This window comes from Capsicum annuum, chromosome 1 (assembly GCF_002878395.1).
Source record: "Capsicum annuum cultivar UCD-10X-F1 chromosome 1, UCD10Xv1.1, whole genome shotgun sequence".
Classification (NCBI taxonomy): domain Eukaryota; kingdom Viridiplantae; phylum Streptophyta; class Magnoliopsida; order Solanales; family Solanaceae; genus Capsicum; species Capsicum annuum.
The window spans coordinates 159,103,182-159,127,033 of record NC_061111.1 but is presented as its reverse complement, the minus strand read 5'-3'; the positions used below and the strand labels follow the sequence as shown (position 1 = coordinate 159,127,033).

General features: G+C 32.7%; 2 protein-coding genes across 2 annotated transcripts; one reads left to right on the top strand and one right to left on the bottom strand.

The window, feature by feature from the left end:
• Positions 1-6,211: 6,211 nt before the first annotated feature.
• LOC107840647 (protein translocase subunit SecA, chloroplastic) lies at positions 6,212-20,694 on the top strand. The gene is made up of 20 exons (XM_016684574.2): positions 6,212-6,793; positions 7,568-7,640; positions 8,182-8,388; positions 10,596-10,699; positions 10,820-10,999; positions 11,216-11,434; positions 12,172-12,285; positions 12,404-12,517; positions 15,078-15,245; positions 15,411-15,586; positions 15,904-15,970; positions 16,060-16,206; positions 16,648-16,743; positions 17,315-17,383; positions 17,501-17,602; positions 17,868-18,119; positions 18,214-18,281; positions 18,511-18,628; positions 19,779-20,018; positions 20,149-20,694. Exons 1-20 carry the CDS (start codon positions 6,368-6,370, stop codon positions 20,281-20,283), a joined length of 3,075 nt encoding a protein of 1,024 aa, XP_016540060.2. The 5' UTR covers positions 6,212-6,367; the 3' UTR covers positions 20,284-20,694.
• Positions 20,424-22,200, bottom strand: LOC107840655. Its single transcript, XM_016684586.2, has 6 exons — positions 22,000-22,200; positions 21,820-21,867; positions 21,684-21,741; positions 21,145-21,258; positions 20,827-20,994; positions 20,424-20,734 (listed from the first exon to the last, which is right to left on the bottom strand). The coding sequence occupies exons 1-6, from the start codon at positions 22,080-22,082 to the stop codon at positions 20,675-20,677; spliced, it is 531 nt and encodes a 176-aa protein (XP_016540072.1). The 5' UTR covers positions 22,083-22,200; the 3' UTR covers positions 20,424-20,674.
• Between the last annotated feature and the right edge of the window lie 1,652 nt (positions 22,201-23,852).

Sequence of the window (23,852 nt, the reverse complement as noted above, 5' to 3'; positions counted from 1 at the left end):
CCGGAATCTGCAGCTTTGCCGGAGCTTCAATTTTCACTCAACTAATCAGAATTTTTGCGAGTATGGGCGCTCAGAACTCCTCTTAGAGACCCCATAGCTGCATCGTAACCAATTTGTACCACATTAGTTCGATTTTGCATTTTAATTTTTTTGAGTTTGTCGTGATTTTGGCTAAATCGTCGATTTCGGAATTCTGATTTTGGTCACTAAAAGTGTTTAATTCTGCATTCATAGTTGGAACTTGATCATTCATAACAATTTCATCACTTGGAATCATTTGAACAAAACCCGAATTCACAGAGCAATAAAATCATGAACCCAACACTTTTTGTGAAGAAAGATGAAAAAATTCAAAACAAAATTAATATGTGTATATATGATTCCTTCGTTTTCAATTTTAAATTAAGAAGATGAAGAAGATGACGAGCAGTTTTCCCTTTCTTGTTCACTTTTTTTTTTGCCAATTAAGAAGATGATGAGCCTTCCCTTTCGTTTTCAATTTGAGAAAATGGCCAAAAGTCGTCCTCCCCCCCCCCCCTCCCCCCCCGCCAATCTTTACCCTAAATCTCCACTATACACCTATACTTAGGACCCCCCTAAACATTTAAAAAATAGAATATTAACCCGTCTTAAAGCTTATACCCAGATTTTGTTTCAAGATGTGGCCTGCACGCGCTGCCACATCATGCCACGTCATTTTTTTTATCTAAAAAATTAACTATTTTACTTTAGATATTTTCATTTTCTCTTTATATAGTATTTCCTCCATAACAAAATTTCTCTCTCTTCCCCATTCCCCATTTTGCTTAATTTTCTTCTTCAACTCAATTTCATTTCTATAGTTAATTTTTGAAATTTAATTTTATACTTCGAAGCTTCTTCAGCTGCATCAAATGTACCCAACAAAACCCATTTTTTCGTAATCGATTTTGATGTATGTTGCAAAACTCATTTTTTCGTAATCAATGTTGATGTATGCTGCAAATGTTGCAGCCCCAAAATTCTACTATAACTCCCCTTTTAGCAGCAGCAACACTATTGTAAATCGAATTTGAGTTTGACATTTCATCAAACGTATGGTGGGCAGGAACAGAGCGGTGATTTTCTTCTTCATTTTTAATTGCAATGGCTTTTTCAGGTTCCATGGTGAATTACTATGAGAAGAAAATGGGAAATTGAAAATGGGTTTGAGCTGCATATTGTGAGTATTTAGGTAGTGAGATTTTTGTTCAGTTCAAAGTAGAATGGTGGAATTTCCGTCGATACTTGTCCTTGAAAATTAATTAATTGATACGATAATATAATTTTCATTAATGAGTTCAAGAAAGGCAGAGAAAGATAATGAAATTGAAGATGAAGATGATGAGGAAACACCATTAATGAGTTCTTGGAATTTTTTATTTTGAGAAAGAGAAGAAGAAGAAGAGAAGAAGAAGAAGACAAAAGAAAAGGAATAAGAAAAAATAATAATTAAAATTATATATATTTATATAAAAAATATTTAAAATAAAATTTTAATCTATAATTTTAATTTCACTCTCTCGCCATGTCAGCCTTTAGGGGTATTAATATTTCATTTTTAAAATGTTCAGGGGATAATAAACCCAGCAAAAGTATAGATATGTAGTTGGAATTTGGGGTAAAAGTTTGGGGGGAGGGGGACTTTTGGCCATTTTCTCTTTCCAATTTCAAATTAAGAAGATGATGAGCCTTGAAAAAATAAGGAAAAAATAGGATAAAAATAATTTTTTTAATATAAAAAATAATAATATTACATGACGTTAGCTGATAGACGCGTGCAACTCACTCAATTGTACAGATCTGGGTATGAATTTTTAGATGGGTATATATTCCATTTTTAAATAGTCTGGGGGGTCATAAGACCCTCGCAAAATATAGGTGTGTAGTTGAGATTTGAGGTAAAAGTTGGGGGGACTTTTGACCATTTTCTCAAAATAAAAATAATCAGGGAGCCCATATTAAATAATTCAGTTAAAATAAATTTCTAACATTTCTTTTCTATATAATTTATATAATAGAAGAGAGGGTTTCAACATGCCTGCTTCAGCAGTCTGCTTGTTCTGTGATTTTACTATATCACCGCTAATTAATTATTATAAATTATTTATATATTAAAAATTAATAATATTTAATTAAAAATAAAATAGACATTTACGATATGTCTGCTTCAGCTGCTTTAATCATGATTTTACTATATCACCCCTAATTAATTATTATAAGTCATTTATTTATTAAAAAATTAATAATATTAAATCCATAATTTCACTATATCACCCTTAATTAATTATTATAAGTGAGTTATGTACTAAAAATTAATAATAAGCAATCTGCTTGCTCTGTGATTTTACTATATCACCCCTAATTAATTATTATAACTTATTTATATATTAAAAAATTAATAATATTTAATTAAAAAAATAAAATAACATTTACGAATGTCTGCTTCAGCTGCTTTAACCGTGATTTTACTATATCACCCCTAATTAATTATTATAAATCATTTATATATTAAAAAATAAATATTAAATTCGTAAGTTCACTATATCACCCTTAATTAATTATTATAAGTCAGTTATGTACTAAAACTTAATAATATTTAATTTTTAAAAAGTAAAATAGACATTTATAATATGTCTGCTTCAATAGCAATTTTACTATATCACTATTAATTAATTATTATAAGTTATTTACATATTACAAAAATAATAATATTTTATTTAAAAAGTAAATTTTACATTTATAACATGTCTGCTTCAATTATTCCAACCATAATTTTACTAAATATCACCTCTAATTAATTATTATAAGTCATCTAAGTATTATAAAATTAATAATATTTAATAAAAGAGGTAAAATATATAAAATGATAATTAATTATTGATGTTTTAAACTAACTTGACGTCTTATATGAGGTCCACTTAAATTTTTTTCACAAGTATTTTATTTATAGTAATTTTGTTATATCACTTTTAGTTAGTTGTTGTAAGTCATTTAAAATATGTTTGTTTCGCTGCTTCAATCGTGATTTTACTAAATCACCCCTAATTAATTATCATGGCCATCAAAACATTGCGCCGCTTAAATTGGAATTGAAAAAGTATTATAAATCACAGTAACTAAAAATTTAAATTATTTAAAAAATATAATTGACTATTGATGACACAAAAATTTGGACAAGAAGAGTAACATATATTATTTGAAAATTACATAAAAAGTATTATAAATTACAATAGTTTACAACTTAAAATATTTAAAAATAATTTAATCTGATAATATTTCAAAAATATGTAAAAATACTATAAATCACAATAATTAACAATTTAAAAAAATTAAAAGATATAAAATATTTAATTGACTCTCAAAATTAAATTAGTGTCACTTAAATTGGAATAGAAGAAAAGTATTATAAATCACAATAATTTAAAATTTCAGTAATTTTAAAAATATAATTGACTATCAATGCCATGAAAGTTCGGACAAGGAGCGTAGCGTATATTATTTAAAATTACATAAAAATATTATAAATTACAATAGTTAACAACTTAAAATATCACCCTTAATTAATTATTATTATAAGTTAGTTATGAACTAAAAATTAATAATATTTAATTAAAACTTTGACATGCCTGCTTCAGCAATCTGCTTGCTCCGTGATTTTACTATATCACCCCTAATTAAATATTATAAATTATTTATATATTTAAAAATTAATAATACTTAATTAAAAAATAAAATAGACATTTATGACATGTCTTCTTCAGCTGCTTTAACCGTGATTTTACTATATCACCCCTAATTAATTATTATAAGTTATTTATGTATTAAAAATTAATAATATTAAATCCGTAATTTCACTATATCACCCTTAATTAATTATTATAAGTCAGTTATGTACTAAAAAATAATAATATTTAACTAAAAAAGAGTAAAACAGACATTTATAATATGTCTGCTTCAATAGTAATTTTACTATATCACCCCTAATTAATTATTATAAGTTATTTGCATATTACAATAATAATAATATTTTATTAAAAAAGTAAAATTTATATTTATAACATGTCTGCTCAATTATTTCAACCATAATTTTACTAAATATCACCTCTAATTAATTATTATAAGTCAATTAGCTATTAAGAATTAATAATATTTAATAAAAAAGGTAAAATATATAAAATGATAATTAATTATTGATGTTTTAAACTGACTTGACGCCTTATATTAGGTCCACTTAAAGTTTTTTCACAAATATTTTGTTTATAGTAATTTTGCTATATCACTTTTAGTTAGTTGTTGTAAGTCATTTAATACATGTTTGTTTTGCTGCTTCAGTCGTGATTTTACTAAATCACCTCTAATTAATTATTATGGCCATCAAAACATTGTGCCGCTTAAATTGGAATTGATTATTGATGTCACAAAAATTTGGGCAAGAAGAGTAACATATATTATTTAAAAATTACATAAAAAGTATTATAAATTACAATAGTTAACAACTTAAAATATTTGAAAATAATTTAATCTGTTATATATTTCAAAAATATGTAAAAATACTATAAATCACAATAATTAACAACTTAAGAAATTTAAAATATATAAAATATTTAATTGACTCTCAGAATTAAATCAGTGTCACTTAAATTGGAATTGAAGAAAAGTATTATAAATCGCAATAATTTAAAACTTCAGTAATTTTAAAAATATAACTGACTATCAATGCCATGAAAGTTTGGACGAGGAGCGTAACGTATATTATTTAAAAACTACATAAAAATATTATCAATTACAATAGTTAACAACTTAAAATATCTGAAAACATATTAAATGTATGATTGATTGTCTAAATTTTATTTGTCTCACATAAATTAAGACAAAAAAATAACATATATTGAGCCCGTACTAAATCTCGGATGAATCTTAGAATATATATGCAATTCATTTTAAAATTTTTTTGGTTTAAATATATCAAGATTGAAAAGGCAAGTTCCAATACATCACACTAAGCAATGTATAAGAAATAATGTTAAATAATATCAATATTACTAATACAAGCATTATTAATACAGATATTACTAATACATTATATTCAAAATTATTTTTATATACCCTAACAAACGACTCCTATATTTCAACGGAAGGAACATATATAAAAGCATAGTTCAATAAAACATCTACATAAGTATGTTTTATCGTATTCTCAAAGTCAAACAACTTAAATTAATATGAAACAAAAGGTAACATATAGTTTTCTTTTTTATATAATTTTTGAAACACTTAAAATTTAAATTTAAAATATTAATTATATTTAACTTCAAAGAACAAGTTGACAAATAAAAGAGAATGAGAAAATGAAAGCAAAAAATGTTTATATCAACTTAGTAGGGGAATAAAATGCAATTTTGAATTATTAATTACAAGCCACATGTGATGTAATATGCATAACTAGATAATCCTTTGTCATATGATTAAAGATTTAAAACTTAAAAATGCACCGAATTTTGTCATTTATACAAATAAAATATACATAATTATCATGTGAGACTTGATTCATTGAAAAATATTATCAAATAGTTAATATATTAATTTTGTCTATTCATGTTTTATAGTTCATAATTTGAATTGACATTAATTTAATTTATATACATAATTAAAATATCTTAATATTAAACCTGTGCTGATACGGAAATTCTCCTCTAGTTTATATAGATTAGTATAACCACATAGTGCGAATAGAACAAGTACTCATCGCACAATGCACGTGTATTGGAAAAGTTTGCTTGCTTGCTTTTAAGCATTTCTTGATTTCAGTTTCGAATGGTAGCTAGCAGCTAATTAATCAACTTTGCAGTAACAATTTGGGATGAAAACGGTAATTTTATTGTGTGTGTTTGTTTCAAAGCAGCACTAGAACAACAGGGATAATGAAAATGACAATAGAAATAGCTCCAGATAGTAAGTAACCATTCTCCACCAATTTTAAATTCACGAATTCGAATATAAATAAAATAAATACTAAATTTCTGAAAAGTAAAAAAATATGAATAATATAAAATTGTAGATCCAAGCAAACGCATTTGATGTTATATCTAAAGTAATATTCACATATTATTTCTTTCAAATAGTTGAGCCAAACTAGATGATCAAACGTGTAATATTATTTGTGGATATTAAAGATCTTCCGCTGTTGTCAAACTAAACACATTTGCTTTGTTTGTTAGCAGTTAGCAGTATAGTACAAGTACAGTATTGGTACCTTATCGGTTATCTTCTCATATAAATCCTCAACCCCCTACTCTTTTCTTCATTTTCCTTGTATCTGTAACTTAAAATTCCCACCGGAGTACTAATGGAGCTGGTGGTTTCACCTCCGTCCGTTGACTGGCCAGCCACCGCTGTTAAGCGGCTCTCATCCTTTTCCAACCGCCATAGCAGTTCCGATGACAAGGTCCGACGTGTAATTGGCAGTCGCAGCTGGTTGCACGGAGGAGAGAAATCCTTGTGTTCGCTTGGTTTTGAGGTGAAGGAAAGACGGAGTAGGAGGATTAAGAGGAGAGGAACAAGTACAGTGGCGTCTTTGGGTGGTTTATTGGGAGGCATTTTTAAGTCTTCAGATTCAGGTGAGTCCACCAGACAGACGTATTCTCCAACTGTAGCACTTATCAATGGGATGGAATCGGAGGTGTCTTCTTTATCCGACGCTCAATTGAGGGAGAAGACAGCTGCTCTGCAAGAAAGGGCTCGCGGTGGGGATTCCTTGGACTCTCTTTTACCCGTGAGCTAACTGAATCAACTCCATTTACATTTTGTACTTTCGTTTGCTAATCTTATCTATAGCTAGTGCAATGTCAGGTGTTATGTCTTCATAAAAATTCTACTTCAAAACAGATCTTCTTCAGGCAGTATTGGCCGGTACATTGTGAAAACCTCAAATATTTTTGAGTTAATTAGCATGAAATATGTATCGGAAGTTGCTGTTTGTAATATATATAGTTTGTAAGAGGATCTAATAGCAAAACTCAAAAGGGTTGGGCATCCCAGAAAGCCATTCTTTTGTTTTTCAATCAACTTTTGGCTCCCTTTGGTGCCTACAAAGTATACACACAGGCACACTCTTTATAAAAAAATAAATAATATGTTACTCCCTCTGTTTCAATTTGTTTGACTTGTTTTGTCTTACCATGGAGTTATTGTAAAAAAAACTTTTGAATCTTATAGTCTTAGACTAAAGATAGGTAAAATGTTAAATAAACAACGTGGAAGTTAGAATTATAAAGTTGCCAAAAAAAAGGAAAGAGGCACATTTTAAAACAAACTAAAAAGGAAAGTGAGACAAAACTCTATACTTAGGAAAACTATAATTTTAAACTTAACGAGATTGATTTATAGCCACACAGACATCTATGACTTGTTTTAGAAGATTCAAAAGCCGTTCCTTCTTTCTTTCTTAGGGGGAGGGACTGAGGGAGTATTTGTTTTTCTGTTTTTTCTTTTACTGAAAATTTGAACGAGCTATTGTTTTTGAGATTTAAGTACAATTTGTTTGCAGGAAGCATTTGCTGTCGTCAGAGAGGCTTCGAAAAGGGTTCTTGGCCTTCGTCCCTTTGATGTGCAACTTATAGGTAGACGTATCCTGACTTTTATGATGTATAGCAGTATTAATTTGGATAATAGGAGCAATAACCAAACTTGAACATGTTCACAATACCATTTAACAGATTCTGGAAAGTGTTGCACTAATCACTAGTTGAAGGTAGCGCACTTTTGTTTGCACATGATTTATTTCTGTGAAATAGAATAAGAAAATGGAATGATGGAAGATATGAATAACATAGTGTGATTAAGGACATAAGCTCCTATGAAGTGACCTTTTAAACTTGTCTTGCAATTTGGGTCTGTTAGATGAGTATTATGGAAAGAAAAATCTGACAAGGTTTCCTCATCTACCTTAGTCTTTAAATTTGTGGTATAGATGGTATTTTCTTGTTTGCATTTTGCTTAGTTCATCATCAATTATGTAAGAAAGAGTCTCATATAAGCCGAAGCAATTATTTGATGATCATGCAAATGATACCCCTTTTTGAAAGAGTCTCATATAAACCGAAGCAATTATTTGATGATCATGCAAATGATACCCCTTTTTGCTTTTTATTTGCTGTATAGGTGGCATGGTTCTCCATAAGGGAGAAATAGCTGAAATGAGGACTGGTGAAGGAAAGACTCTTGTTGCCATTTTACCTGCTTACTTGAATGCATTGACCGGGAAAGGAGTTCATGTAGTAACAGTCAATGACTACTTGGCACGCCGAGATTGTGAATGGGTTGGTCAAGTTCCCCGTTTTCTAGGGCTAAAAGTTGGCCTCATTCAACGTATGTCTCGTTTTCTTACTCTATCTTTGATTTTTTAATTGTTTCTATCTTAGCATTCTTATCTTTAAGCTTGCAGCTCTTTCCATCACTTCTTATTAGCTTCATCTAAGCTTTAAAATTTCTTCCAATTGTGTGTTGAAATCAAATTCGTCCATGGATGAGTACACAAGTACTCTCTAGCAGGATCAGTCTAGCTCTCTAGGTCCCTAAGCACTGAGAAAAGTGTCTTAATACAGAGGCACAGGGAGACGTCCTGCTAACAAAGGATTGATTATAGGAAAAATCTACATCAGTTGAGTGCAAGAGAGCACGGTAAAATGTCAACCATTTTTCTTTAATCCTAATTTTATGCAAGTTATGGTGCATATCATAAAATATGATTGGAGTTAAACAAATGATATCAAAAACGATATGAGAATACTCTAGGGTGGAAGTTCAGAAGAAAAAAACATAGAAAGAGAGCAGTGAAGTTGTTCCTGTTGTGCTCATATGGATAATATGAGAAGGGAGGGAGTTATAGAAGATTGCCTGAAGGAGGAAAGAAAAGGTTTTCCAGTAGCGAGAGCACTTTTATTCCTGCCAGAAGGTTTGAACTTGATTCAATGAGACAGGCTCCTGTGAGTAGGGCATAGGAGCGGGGTTTACCATATTTGAACAAAATTGAAGAAGGTTGTAGGAACTAAAAAGTTTTATTACATATTTGGAGCAGATACAATAATCCAGCTGATATTGACAAAGTGTTTAAAATTCTCTACCTTCTGTGTACATCTTGTATACCAGAGATTTTCCACAACATTAGTAAATTGTAGTTGAGGTTTTTTTTTTTTTTTTTTTTTTTTTGTATGTGTGTGTGTTGGTTGTGCGGGGGTGGGGGTGTTAAGGAGATCAACGGTGAAGGAGGTATTAAATTGCAAATAATTGCTGGATATTGAGTAGGGAGAGGCTAGATTAAAGGGTGAGGGGCAGATGTACCTGAACGGGGATGGCTTGCCAGAGAATAATCTGTTAGAGCGATGAAGACCATATTGGCAGTACATGGTGAGGGTTGTTGCAATCTCCTTTGAGCCACACGGTTGAAAGAAGAAGATAGAGGAACGAGAAAAAATAAAATAAAAAGCTATCCAACCTCCAGCACACACTGTCATGGGTTGTCAAGTGTGAAAGGGTCATCTTGTATGCTAATATCGTGATTATAAACCGACCCGCGCCCTAGGTCAAATTGAAATTTGAGTATTTATGTGAGTTTAATTTCTTAACTTTTGGAATTTGTTAAATGATCTTAATAGTAAAATGATATCAAACATGATTGGGACGTTCAGAAAAGGAAGGAATGTAGATGAAATAGAATGGAAGGAGTAGAGACACTTTTTGGTTAATCAATAGTGGTAAATATGTTTTTATTTAGTCAAAGAATAAGTTAACTTACCGAAATTTTGTATGACTCAAATTTTTGTGATGATTGTTAAGAGCCCCACATCGGAAAAGGGATGGACAATTGGTCTCCTCACATGGACTTGGGCAATCCTCCCCACATAAGCTAGTTTTTGGGTTGAGTTAGGCCCAAGATCCATTTCTTCACATGGTATCATAGCCAGACTCATCCCAAATCTTTGTTTACTGTTGTTGGTCCCCCGTATTATATTATCTACGCTCCAGATAATAAGGTTTGGGCGTGCGGGAAAGTGTTAAGAGTCCCACATCGAAAAAGGGTTGGGCAATTGGTCTCCTCGTATGGATTTGGGCAACCCTCCCCTCATAAGCTAACTTTTGCGGTTGAGTTAGGCCCAAGATCCATTTCTTCATGGTAATTATTCAATTCTTTTAGCTTTTGTTGTTGAAGGGGAGCCTTTCCCTCAAGCGTGCCACTTCAATAAAACTTAAAAGGTTGGATATATTTCACATTTGACTCAATGACCACCATTTTTTAAGTCATATGTTATTGTTATTATATTTTTGGATGGTCCATGACTCCATGTGTTTACTTTTTCTTCTTTTTAAGATCATCAAGCAAAATAATTTTTCCCTTGCAAGGAGTCAAGTGCCGTCTCTGACCATTGTAGTTTCTAGTATCTTGTGTTCTTATTAACTTTGGATGCTAATTTTTGATCGCTAGCTTTGAATACTAATTTGAAGTATCTGTAATGTTCTGTATTGTAGTTTCCTGAGGAGGGGTTTCAGTAAACTAACTTAAATTTTTATTGGAACAGAGAACATGACAAGTGAGCAAAGGAGGGAGAATTACTTGTGTGACATCACTTATGTGACTAATAGCGAGCTGGGTTTTGATTACCTGAGAGATAATCTTGCCACGGAAAGTAAATCTTTTACTTTGTTATAGTTTGAGATGTTTTACTTAACATTCTATGTGCGCTGAAGTTACCAGGATTTCCCACGTACTACTGGCCAAGTGATTGTGTCTTTTACTCTGCAGAGTGTGGATGAGCTTGTCGTGAGAAATTTCAATTATTGTGTGATTGACGAGGTTGACTCGATTCTGATTGATGAAGCCAGGACTCCCCTAATCATATCTGGACCTGCTGAAAAACCTAGTGATCAGTATTATAAAGCTGCTAAGGTAGCAGCTGCCTTTGAGCGAGATATTCACTATACGGTGAGGATTGAATTCTGCCCGATATCTATTAACCAACAAGATTTCAGATGTTGCTGAAAATTCTCATTTAATTAGAGATGTGACTGTGGATCTTTTGCTATGACTTTGTTTTCTTGGTTATGTCTCTAGAAACTACAATTTCATACTAGATAATGATATTGTTGCTTTCTACGTTTTGCAAATCTGTTTAATTACATACTGCCACTGCAATTGCAGGTTGACGAGAAACAAAAAAATGTTTTACTGACGGAGCAGGGTTATGCAGATGCTGAAGAAATTCTGGATGTGAAAGACTTGTATGATCCACGGCAACAGTGGGCATCATATATTTTGAATGCAATAAAAGCCAAAGAACTTTTCCTTAAAGATGTGAATTATATCATTCGCGGGAAGGAGGTTCTTATAGTAGATGAGTTCACTGGCCGTGTCATGCAGGTGAATTTATTTGGTTGCTTGGCTTGGATAAGTAATTGAAGACATTAAAAGATGTTTTATATCTAATTTATAGCAATTATGTTTAGGTGTAATTGAGTCATCCTTTTTTGAAATTCATTAATAAGCTGTCAGATGCAAATTTTACTGAGACCCGTCTCCTGCTATTCTGGTACATGAGCAGTCCATGGTATGTCTTAGAGTGAGCGACAGCATACCCTCACCCTCCTTTTTCATGGGATATGGGTTTGGGCACGGAGGGGTGGGGGGGTGGGTTATGCTAGTGCAAAATAGAAGATTACAGGAGTCCCAACCTTAATTTTAACATGAGCTCAACTAAACAAATTCTCATACTGCTTTTTGGACCTTGGTTGCTTCGTGTCATCTCACCAATGAATGCCGTCAGATTCATTGCCTTGGATTGAAACTTTTGCAGTATTCTGTTTATTAGGTCATTGTTATTATTATTCTTTGAAATTGCACTACACTAAAAGGTACATATCTGCAGGCATTGAAGTCACATGATTCTACTCTTGTCTTACCATTGCATGTGAAATTGCCCATCTTAGCACAGATAATTCCCATAACATAATGTCATTGGATTGTCAACATCTGTAATCCTGTAGGCTTATGTTTTCCTCTGACCTGCATACCTTGCTCTTTCAAGGTCATGTAGCATTTACCAGACTGAAAGCTGGTGGTTAGCCTCCTAACAGCACATGTATTTATTATGTTTCTAGGGGAGACGTTGGAGTGATGGACTTCACCAAGCAGTGGAAGCAAAGGAAGGCTTACCCATTCAAAATGAAACTGTAACCTTAGCATCAATTAGCTACCAAAACTTCTTTCTCCAGGTTGGGTTCCTTTGGCTGATATGGTACATTACCATTTCTATTAAGTTTGTCCTGGGTTTTAATGATAACTATCATTTTGGAGCTAAAACTTGTGATATTTGGTTTAATGATCTTATAGTTCCCAAAGCTTTGTGGCATGACTGGCACTGCCGCAACAGAAAGTGCAGAATTTGAGAGCATTTACAAACTCAAAGTAACTATGGTGCCTACTAACAAGCCAATGATAAGAAAGGTAAGTCTTAATGTGGCTTCCGGTTTAATAGTTTTTCTTCATTTAATGTTTTCTTTCTTATTATACGAACATGAAACTCAGAGGTAATTAGCTGCAACATGCATCAACTCTCCATGTTAAATATGTCTGTGTATACTAAGTAAGAACAAGATGGTTTGACAATTCAACCGAATAGGTAAATGGGACAACATCCACCATCTCAACTATACTGGATAGTGGGTATTGGCACCTTTTTTTGCATATATGACAAGTGATTGAAACGTTTAGGTAATATTTCATTGTCAAAGAAAAAACAAACTTTAGATAATATTACTTTGGCTTAAGTCATCGATAGACCTTTAAACTTGTTTCGAGATTTCACTTGGACCTCTCAACTAAGCCCTGTACCTATTGAACACTTAAACAACTCAAAATTTGTTCCTATTAGACATTTTTTTGGCAATTAGCCAAAAGTGTAAAATGTGTGCTATTCACTCGCGCTGATGTGGCAAAATAACCAATTAAAAAAGGAGACATGGCAATTTGGTAAAAAAATTCATTAAAAACATAATTATAAACTAAATAAGATTTAATTTTAAATATTATTCTTAAAGCTTAATCTAATCCGCCCAGCCGCCTCCTTCATTGCTGCTGCCACCACACCACCTTCATCCGTCGGCATATGCTTGGAAAAATTGCCCCCACAACTTCGAATTTAAAAATTGGTGCAGAATTCACTACCAAAACATCTCTACCATGATTTACACTAAGTTCTTTAGCCATTGTGATGCCTACTATACCTGCTCCAATAGCCAATCTATCCACTTTCTCCTTTGGAATTGATGATGAAAATTGGGTTTTGCTTATATTCTTGAATTTTTGGTAGTGGTTTTGTTATTGAGTTTGTGGTTTTCATCATTTTGGGAAATAATGGATCTAATAGAGGGATTTGGGATGATCATTATAGTAGGCATCAAAGTGGCTAAAAAGAACTTGGTATAAATCATGGTAGAGATGTTTTGGTTGTGAATTCTGCCCCAATTTTTAAATTCGAAGTTGGGGCAATTTTTCTAGTCATATGCCGAAGACGGATGAAGGTGGTGTGGTGGCAGCAGCGCTGGAGGAGGCGGCCGGGCGGATTAGATTAAGCTTTAAGCTTAATATTTAAAATTAAATCTTATAAACTAAAGAAGAGATGGATCTAATTAGGGGGGGGGGGGGGGGGGAATAAATTCGAAGAGATAACTCTTCGTTTTTCTTTGTTTTTGTGCTTCCGGTACGTGTTTTTCCTTTCAATCAATACATACCCCCTAACCATAATCAATGAAAATCCATTGAACAAATCGAGAAACACCAATTTTTAAATAAAAATAGACGAATCATTAGTAACAACATTGAATTTCATTTAATAATCAAGAGAATGAATTTGATTAGAAAAAAATAAAGTCCGTGATAGAACTAAGTGTGAATTCATCATCTTTCTTCTCTTTTACGTTTTCTTCCCCATCCACACTTTAAATTTAATTTGTTTTTTGCAATGTTTTTTCCAAATTTGTTTGTTATATAGAAAAATTTCAAATCTGTTGTTTGAAAAACAGAGTCGGAATAGAAAGAGTGAGGGGGAGAGAGAGATTTAGATAGAAAGTATAAGATTTGAAAGTTGTAATGGTAATTTTCATTTTTTTTCGATGAAAAAGGTGGCGACGGTGGTGGCAAATCTAAAACGGAAAATGTAATGAAGAAGAAGACCAAAGAAAAGAAAATCAGCCAAAAATTATTTTTCACGCGCCCCTTTCACGTGGATTACACCCATTATGCCATGTCAGTGAAAAGCACTTAAATGGTTCAAATTTGGAGTGGTAGAAGGGTTCAATATGTATAGGGTTCAGTTGAGGGGTCCAAGTGAAATATCGATACAAGTTTAAGGGTCTGTCGATGACTTTAGCCTATTAGTTTTGTGGCACAACTTTCTAGCAACTTAGTACTTGCTACCTCGAGCAACTCTTGATCTTTTTCTCAAGATAGTATAAGAGACAAGTCTGACATTTAAATTAATGAGGCAGTCTGGCAAACATGTGATGTGTCAATTATGAACTTTCTAAGGTACAGAAAATTGAGATGAGATAAAAACGAGTGTATAATAATCGCAAGTTATTTTACGCTACCAAAGAATTTATCCACCACCAAAGGCCTATTACTTCAAATATTTTGGGGCTTGTATCTGCTTTGACTTTCCACAGATCATGGTGATACTTATATGCTGTGCAAGCTCAGTAGTTCACACCTTTTTTTCGAAAGGAGGGGAGTTCTTCCTGAAGATTGATGGGGGCAGTTGCCGATATTGTGTTGATAGTGGATAACTAATACTGAATCTTTTAGTCTGGTTCTGTTAGAAACCATCTGGATAGATTTTACAATATGACTTCTCCTCAACCGTTAACTTTTTCATGAATGGCACGAATATCAACATGAGAATGCATGTGCTCTTAGTGTTGCTAGTTCATTTCCATTTTTTCAAAATATGAAATTTTCATCTGTGAATTATTGTCTTCCTTATCTTCTTTTCCCTTTTCTTTTTCAGGATGATTCTGATGTAGTTTTTCGAGCAACTTCTGGCAAATGGAGAGCGGTTGTTGTAGAGATTTCTAGAATGCATAAAATAGGGCGACCTGTACTGGTTGGTACAACCAGTGTTGAGCAGAGTGATGCACTGTCAGAGCAGTTGCGTGAAGCTGGGATCCCCCATGAGGTGAGCTCTAAAGTTTGAATATCACTTGAAACCAAGGATTTTGAAAATTACCATCTCCTTCTCATGCTGATATTTCTTGTCTTGTTTTAAACTTCCATTGGGTACTATCAAGTGCCTCAAGTTAGTATCCTCTAAAGATTTTTGAATAGACATTGTTTATCCTAGGTTCTGAATGCTAAACCAGAAAATGTGGAAAGAGAAGCTGAGATTGTGACACAGAGCGGACGTCTTGGTGCTGTTACAATTGCAACTAACATGGCAGGTCGTGGGACAGATATAATTCTTGGTGGTAATGCAGAATTCATGGCAAGACTGAAGTTGCGAGAAATATTAATGCCAAGGTTGTTGCTCCATGGATAATTTTGTGTTCTCATGAATTGTCATAGATGGACAGTTGAATGCTATTGCATTAGAATTAGACATCTTTCCCCCTAAAAGGAACAAGTGGTATTCCTTATAAGCAGTTGGTGGCATATGGAATTGGTGTCGCCCCCTAATTAATTTGTCATTTAGGAAATTTAGTACTGGCGTATAGTGTATACTGATAAGGAAAATGATAAATAAACAGAGAAAGCACTGGCTAACGTGAACTATTTTCTTAAAGTATGCCATTGCTTCAAAGTATTACAATGTTTTGTGAATAATATGAATGCTGCAGAGTTGTGAGACCAGCTGAAGGAGTTTTTGTCTCTGTAAAGAAACCTCCTCCAAAGAGGACATGGAAGGTTAGTCTTGAGTCTGGTTTTGTAAAGCAACTTCAGAAATATTCTTTAATTGCCATAATTTAGATATTGATATCCACATAATCATTCAGGTTAGTGAAAGTCTATTTCCATGCACACTATCCAAAGAAAAGACCAAGCTGGCTGAGGAAGCTGTACAAATTGCTGTCAAAATGTGGGGTCCGAGATCGTTAACAGAACTAGAAGCAGAGGAACGATTGTCTTATTCTTGTGAAAAGGTGATGTTAAAATAAGACATAATTATACTGTGATTACCTTTGCCTTGACAAGGAAAAAGCATTAGGAGTAGATATGTATTGATTTCGTGGTAAGATAGGTATATCTACTAGTGTTCATGAGCCGGAGATATAGCCTGTTGGTATTCTAAACTTTAAAACAAGCAGACTGATTTTAATGTCCAATGAGGAAGCTATGCCTTACAAAGGAAAATCCTAAATTGAAATGGAAATCAGTAATAAGCTGATTGTAGCATATTAATTATTCCAAGCTCTTCAAAATCTAACTTGATAAAATGCCTTCTTAATATTTCAAATTACAAAATATGTTCTTACATTTTCATTCTACTGTTTGGAGAGCTGCAATGAACTCAAGCATATTTGTGACATAAATAAATAGAATCCATCATTTTTGATTTCTCAAATGCATAATTTATATCTCAGGGTCCTGTTCAAGACGAAGTAATTGCAAAGCTACGCAGTGCTTTTCTAGAAATTGTTGGAGAATATAAAGTCTACACTGAGGAAGAGAAAAAGGAGGTAATTTCTACTCTTTTAAAATTATCTTGGGTATTTCTCTTTCATTTTGAACTATATGTGAACTTCAGAAATTCCCGTTTCATATATTACCAGCATTCCGTTCGGCATGAACTTCTATTTGTTTCTGCTGCTCGAATATACTGAATATATATATGATTCTGTGGCGCAAATATATCTAATTGAGACTGAAAATATAAGGTAGTGTGCGGAACTTTTTCTTTTCCTTATAAGAGATTGATGAATATTATGTAATTTCATCCTCCATTATAAAATATAATTTTTAATCTTCTAACCTCTTTGAGGAAAAAGAACTTAGTAAGGTGATGGCGCTAGAAAAAAATTGAGAGTACTGGAGTTTCCAATATTTCTATAAGACAAGTTTTCCTCAACTTCTGTTCTTCCTTTGGCCCCTTCTCCCAGACTCTCACTCCTATATAAAAGAACCCTTCTCCAAAACGTAGCTCTAGCCTCCAATTTGACTCAATTTAGTCAATTCATGCCCTACAAAGTGTCTTCTCCGTTTTCCCTTTAATTTTACATTCCCCCAACTTGTTTATTTTGACATGCAAAGGTTATTTCGTCTGGTGGGCTCCATGTGATTGGGACTGAACGACACGAGTCAAGGCGAATTGACAATCAGGTACTATTTTGATATTGCTATTGCAGTGCATTGGTGCAAAACCAGTTAGCACTTTCTCATCCTGTTGTTCATAGCTATTCCATTGGAGTTCTGATTGTAATATTGACATGGGCAAAGCTGCGTGGTCGAAGTGGTAGACAAGGAGATCCTGGAAGTTCCCGCTTCTTCCTTAGTCTTGAAGACAACATATTCCGTATATTTGGTGGGGATCGGATTCAGGTAAGTAATTGTATGCTCTAGATGTTATGTTTTTTTTTCTTAACTGCGTTATTTGGGCCAACTTGCGAGGTGGACGCACCTCGACTAAGTCCCGAGAGTACCTGCTACCTCTCACTAGCATAGGTATCGGGTAATTTTGTCCTTCAAGATTTGGACAGATAGGAAACAATCACCTGTTACTTTTACCTCCATTGGGATATGAACCATGCACACTGGCCACTTCATGGTTCTTCTTGTAAGACATTATTATGTTTATGACATTCAGGGGATGATGAGAGCTTTTAGAGTGGAGGACCTACCAATTGAATCAAAGATGTTGACAAAAGCGCTAGATGAAGCTCAACGGAAAGTAGAAAATTACTTTTTTGACATCAGAAAGCAATTATTTGAGTATGATGAGGTATTGAATAGCCAAAGAGACCGGATATACACTGAGAGAAGAAGGGCCCTTGAAGCAGATGACCTCCAAGCTCTCCTCATTGAATATGCTGAATTAACAATGAATGACATCCTGCAGGTATATGGATTTATTAATCTCCAAACTCTAAAAGTCAGTTCTTTTGCATATGATTTCTTAACATTTTTTTTTCTTTTCTGTTCAAATATTACAGGCAAATGTTGGTTCTGATGCTCCAAGAGAAAGTTGGGATCTCGAGAAGCTTATTTCAAAGCTCCAACAGTAATAATCTTGTGAAGATTCTTTACTGTGCCTTTTTGTTTATGACGTCATGCATTTTTCAGTATGTGTATCAAAGTAAAGGCTTTGGTACCTAAAGAGTGTTGTAACCAGTCACGGGCTTGGTGTTCACGTAGTTATTATCACTTACCCTCCATTTCAGCCAAATGTCCATCCAAATTCTGTATAGTACAGTCTTATGATTCTCTTCTGAGCTGCCTGACCTTTGCAGGTATTGCTATCTGCTGAATGATTTGACACCTGAACTGTTGGCGACAAATTGTTCAACTTACGAGGAATTGCAACAGTATCTTCAGCTACGTGGACGTGAAGCATATCTCCAGAAGAGGGTCAGTTTTCTCTGGTTTTACTTGCCAAAGCATTTTCTATAGTTTTTTGCTGCTCTTCCACTATTAGGTCGAGTGTAGCTGATGCTTGCAAGATGAACGTAATTAATGAATTCTATCATCAAGTATTTAAAACTCCCAAGCATTTGAGAAAAAAAAAAAAGGTTGGTTGAAGAGATGGAGTAATGCTGACTGGAGGAGTAGGGGGAGTTTTGCTTTTGCACTCTCTCTATATTTACCTAATTGAGGTGAGGTGAAAATTTTCTTCCCTAAGGAAAAGGTCTTCTCACATCTGTTAGATCTGCTTCTTGTTATTTTTGAATCAAAAGGCAGGTCAACCTAATATCAATTTGAAGGAACACGAAAGTATTCTGTTGTGGACCTAAACACAAAAACAGTCCTTTCTAACAATTTGTGATTATGGATGCATGTTGTCAAGGTGAAAATGGAATGAAAGAGAAGGGTGGAGGAGAAAACTACCTCAAAGTCCTAATGATATCTCAAATTATTTTCCTCTTTTTCTTGCGCATCTATTCCGCGTGATAAGAGTGGTTGCTATAGGTTGCTTTTTCCCACCTGCTGATGCTCAATGTGAAATAGTCTAACTACAAGAATCTTTTGAAGGATACAGATGATTCATATGATCAACCTAGACTATGTTGGGGAAAGTCATCTGATTGATTTTTAGGGCATCAAACAGAAATTGCTCCGGCGAACTGGCCAAGATTAGTACCTTATTGGTTCAGATTATTTTCCAATGTTTTGACCAATATCTTTTCATCAGATTATTGTATCTCCAAAGTCTAAAGTCATATACATTTTTTCATAAAGTTTCACACATTAAAAGTTCCATTTTGTTAACTATAGACACCCTCCGCTGCCACCGAACTTATCATGTTTTGTTTAACTTAAATAGTAATCCTTCAACATACTCAGATTAGATTTTGTTAATCAACACCAAATATGCACTGAGAATTTTGAAGCAGAAAAAGGCATATGGTAGAAATTGAATTAGTACTAGATATTTGTGAGCTCCATACTCTTCAATTTTTGGAGTTTCTTGAAGAGGAATATTTCAGTCTCTTGATATTTTTGGGGTATTGGATTGTTTCTACATTCCCTTCCTTTTACTATTGGATATTCATTCATTTAGGATATTGTGGAGAAAGAAGCTCCAGGTTTGATGAAAGAAGCAGAGAAATTTCTAATATTGAGCAACATTGATCGTCTGTGGAAAGAACACTTGCAAGCACTCAAGTTCGTTCAGCAGGCTGTCGGATTACGAGGCTATGCACAAAGGGATCCACTAATTGAATACAAACTTGAAGGGTACAACCTTTTCATTGAGATGATGGCACAGATCAGGAGGAATGTCATATATGCTGTTTATCAGGTTAGTATTCTGACTTTTGAGATCGACCGATCTTCAAGAAATTTTGTTGAGTATGCCGTCTTTTGTTTGCTTCTCCCAAGTAACCAAAATTTGTACCTGATTTTAATTATTTGTTTTCTTCTTTTGTCAGTTTAAACCAGTTATGGTGAAGCCGCAGGACCAGAAAAAGAGTGACAAGGTGGACAAACTCAACACAAATGGGAGGGGTAGTAATGGTGCTACCAATCCATCTCCATCAGCTGTTAGCTCACAGTCTAGCACATAAGACGTTCTGGAACCCATACTTTTATGGAAAGCAGAAGCCATGTGCGGTGGGTTCTTTTACCAAGACATTATTTTGAAGTGCAAAGCAACCTAGATGTCACTTACAAATGGAAAGAAGATGCCCACAGAACAAATACATCGTGAATCAACCAGCTACGTTACTCAGCTAAGATTAAGATATAAAATTCAATAGGCCTCTGCTACATGGTATAGTTCAGCACCAATACCGTGTAAGTTGTCTTCCTTGATGTTTATGTCATTGTAAAGATGATAAAAGCTTCTTGAAACTACATATTACTTCACTTTTACAAGATTTGTAATAGAAAACCAGATGCACCTCCACAATACACAATTGATCAATGTCTGTATATGAAGCCTCAATTGCAATCTAGTCATTCGAACTTATGGAGTATTTCTGTGCCGATAAATTGATTAAACTGGTTTCCTTTATCCTGCATGGAGCATACCATATCACACATTTGAAGTTGGAAAAATCCAGTTCAATATACACAGGAAAAAAAAGAAGTAGAATGAATTCCCCTACCTTAACGCCAATGGCAATTGCAGTTTTAAGTTTTATTAGTTCACCCAATCTCAAAGAACCTCTTTTCTTGTCTTTGACGAATACAACTGGTACGTTTTTTGAATTAGCCAAGCTTTCCAGATGTTTGGTCAGCAACCGTGGATGACAATCAGATGCTACTAGTATAACCTAAATACCCAAAATAAAGAATGTCAAAGAGTACAATAAATTAATGTAGCATACACTAGAACTAGCAATCCTACAAAGAGGAATTGACGCTTTGAATAAACCAAATGAAAGAGAGGTTGTAAAAACGTTGAGGAATGGATGAGATAAAACCTGAAGTCGAGTAGAATGCATTTTAAGCGATAGTGATGAACGATCATTAGCAGGAACGGGAGGCATTCTCTCAAGCACCCGCGTTATTTCATTCACCCCTACTGAAAACTGTTGCTGCACATCACATATATCAAAGCAGCAATTTGAGTATGAGATGAAGAGAGCAAATCATATTAGCATCCTACAGTAATGGAGAACTGAAGGCTTTTCCATTTAAAAGGAGAAGTTAATTGTGAGTAATACACTTGTTCGATAATCCACAGAGTTGTTGGATTAGTCTCAACTAACAGTTATTACCTCACAAAGTCACTTATTTCATTGAAGAAAATTGAACTCAAGAACAACATGATTTTCTGAGGTAATAACTATTGGTTGAGTAATCATCCGAGAAATCAACCCGTTGTAAGACGTGAGTGTATGTCTAATTGCGGTTTCTCTTACCACTAGAGCAAATTCCTAGGGCAAAAGTTGCTACAATTGGATTTGAAATATACAAAAATAAATTAAAAAAAAAAAGGCCGACAGGAGTAGGAATATACCTTAAACCAAAATTTTTCAGGTAAAGCCATGTTAGAGTTTCTGGCCGTCGCTATCTCCCTGTGGCGGACTTTGTTAATATCTTTTGTCCAAACAAAAAAGAAGAAAACAACATGAGAAAAGGATGGATAAACTCACCTCTTAATTGCTGCGAGGAGAGAGTCCAGCACTTGACCTTCATAGCAACTGGATAATTATATTTATGAATACATCAGAAATTGCAGCGATTAACAATGATTAATTACAACACACACTAGTTGTTTTGAGTAACTACACTCGATTGAAAAAAGAAAAGAGAAGAACAAAAAGGAGGTTTACATTGTGGGCTGAGGGAAAGAATTGCGGGGAAGGGAGAGTTGGTCCTTTCCGGTGAAAGTGGTTGTAGAAGCAGACATACTCATCTTTCAAATCTCGCCGCCCTCTCACTAATAGTCAGCTATGTTTTCACAACTGCCCCTTGTACTCTCTCTTGTGCCTAATTCCTCCTACTTTCGGTGCTCTTAATTTTAATCTTTGCATTAAGAAAAAAGTTATGCCTTGAGGTAAAATATTCTCTAAAAAGTTTTAGCCTTCAAAATTAGTTCTAAAATTTACATAAATCTCAAGTTACTAGTAAATTTGACCGCGCTTCGAGCGAAATTTAAAAAGTAAATTAGATTCATAAAATTTTAAGGATTTTTTTCAATTTTCACATCCACATAAATTAGATTCCAAATTCTAATTCATTTAATACTCAAATTTCATGTTTAATAAAAGGCAATAATTTATCACTCTTAATAAACTTGAAAATTGACTTGCCAAATAACTTTGACGATATCTTTAAAAATAAAATAACTTAAATTCAACAAATTCACATACCAATCAAGTGAAAGATAATTCAACACCAAAATTATCATAAAAAATCACAAAATCACAATTCAAATACTTTATTATTTCAAATTTTATCATTCAGTTAGGAGAAGCGATAAACGAAGATCAGTAACATAATATATTCAATTAAAATTAATGAAATCAGAAATAAAGACAAAAAAAGAGTAATAATTAATATTATAATTTTAAGCATTTCTATTTTTTTTTTAAAGTCTTAGATACATACATATCTAAAACACAAAGGTCAATTGCATAACATATATAACTAAAATTAATTAAATAGAAAATAAATATAAAAAAGAGCAGGAATAATTAATATGGTAAAAAACGAATGAAGCAAGAAATTATGTAGTAACAATGAAATTTTTTTTGAGATATATAAAACTTAAAATTTACCTAAATAAAAAAAGAAGAAAAGAAAAAGTAAATCAAAAAACTGAAACTTGGAAGAGAACATAAGATAAATGAGATTCTTTATGAAACTAAATATAAATTTATATAGGGAAAGTAATAGAATACCACAAGACATAATACATTTACAAATTAAATTTTGGGGATTATGGACATGAAAATTTTGGGAGTTATGAATATTATTAAAGGTAAAAATTAAAGGTGTAAATCATGTGTAGTTACTCATTATAATAAAAAAAGTGAAAATAAATAAATTTATTAAGAGTATAAATTAAAAGGTGTGAGTTATGTATAAGTACTCCTTTCAAGTGATATGTGAAGAGTTTTTGTTATAAATGTTCCTTCATTAATAAAATATTTAATTATAATAAATTAAGTAATTTACTTAATTTTATAATAAAATAGTTGATTTCAATAAGAAAAAAAATTCAAAACACAAGAAAAAAGATAAATAGCATCTCCTGTCAATGAGTCATGTCACATCAACTTCTTATTATTTCCCTTATATATATATATATATATATATATATATATATATATATATATATATTAATTAATAAAAAATATTTAAAATATTGAAGATATTGTCATTTTATAATTAAGAAGAAGTGAAAATAAATAAATAAATAAATAAATAAATTTATTAAGAGTATAAATTAAAATGGTGTGAGTTATGTATAAGTACTCCTTTCAATTGATATGTGAAGAGTTTTTTTTATAAATGTTCCTTCGCTAATAAAATATTTAATTGTAATAAATTAAGTAATTTACTTAATTTTACAATAAAATAGTTGATTTAAATAAGAAAAAAAGTCCAAAAAAATAAGATAAAAGATAAATAGCATCTCATAAAATACTTACAATATTAAAAGACACTGTCAATTCATAAT

Coding starts and splice junctions, on each gene's coding strand:
- LOC107840647 (XM_016684574.2), top strand. CDS start 6,368: ATGGAGCTGGTGGTTTCACCTCCGTCCGTTGACTGGCCAGCCACCGCT. Junction 10,700..10,819: donor TGAGAGATAATCTTGCCACG/GAAAGTAAATCT, acceptor TTTACTCTGCAG/AGTGTGGATGAGCTTGTCGT. Junction 11,435..12,171: donor TCACTGGCCGTGTCATGCAG/GTGAATTTATTT, acceptor TTATGTTTCTAG/GGGAGACGTTGGAGTGATGG.
- LOC107840655 (XM_016684586.2), bottom strand. CDS start 22,082: ATGAGTATGTCTGCTTCTACAACCACTTTCACCGGAAAGGACCAACTC. Junction 21,259..21,683: donor CTGAAAAATTTTGGTTTAAG/GTATATTCCTAC, acceptor TGTGATGTGCAG/CAACAGTTTTCAGTAGGGGT. Junction 20,735..20,826: donor CAATTGCCATTGGCGTTAAG/GTAGGGGAATTC, acceptor TGCTCCATGCAG/GATAAAGGAAACCAGTTTAA.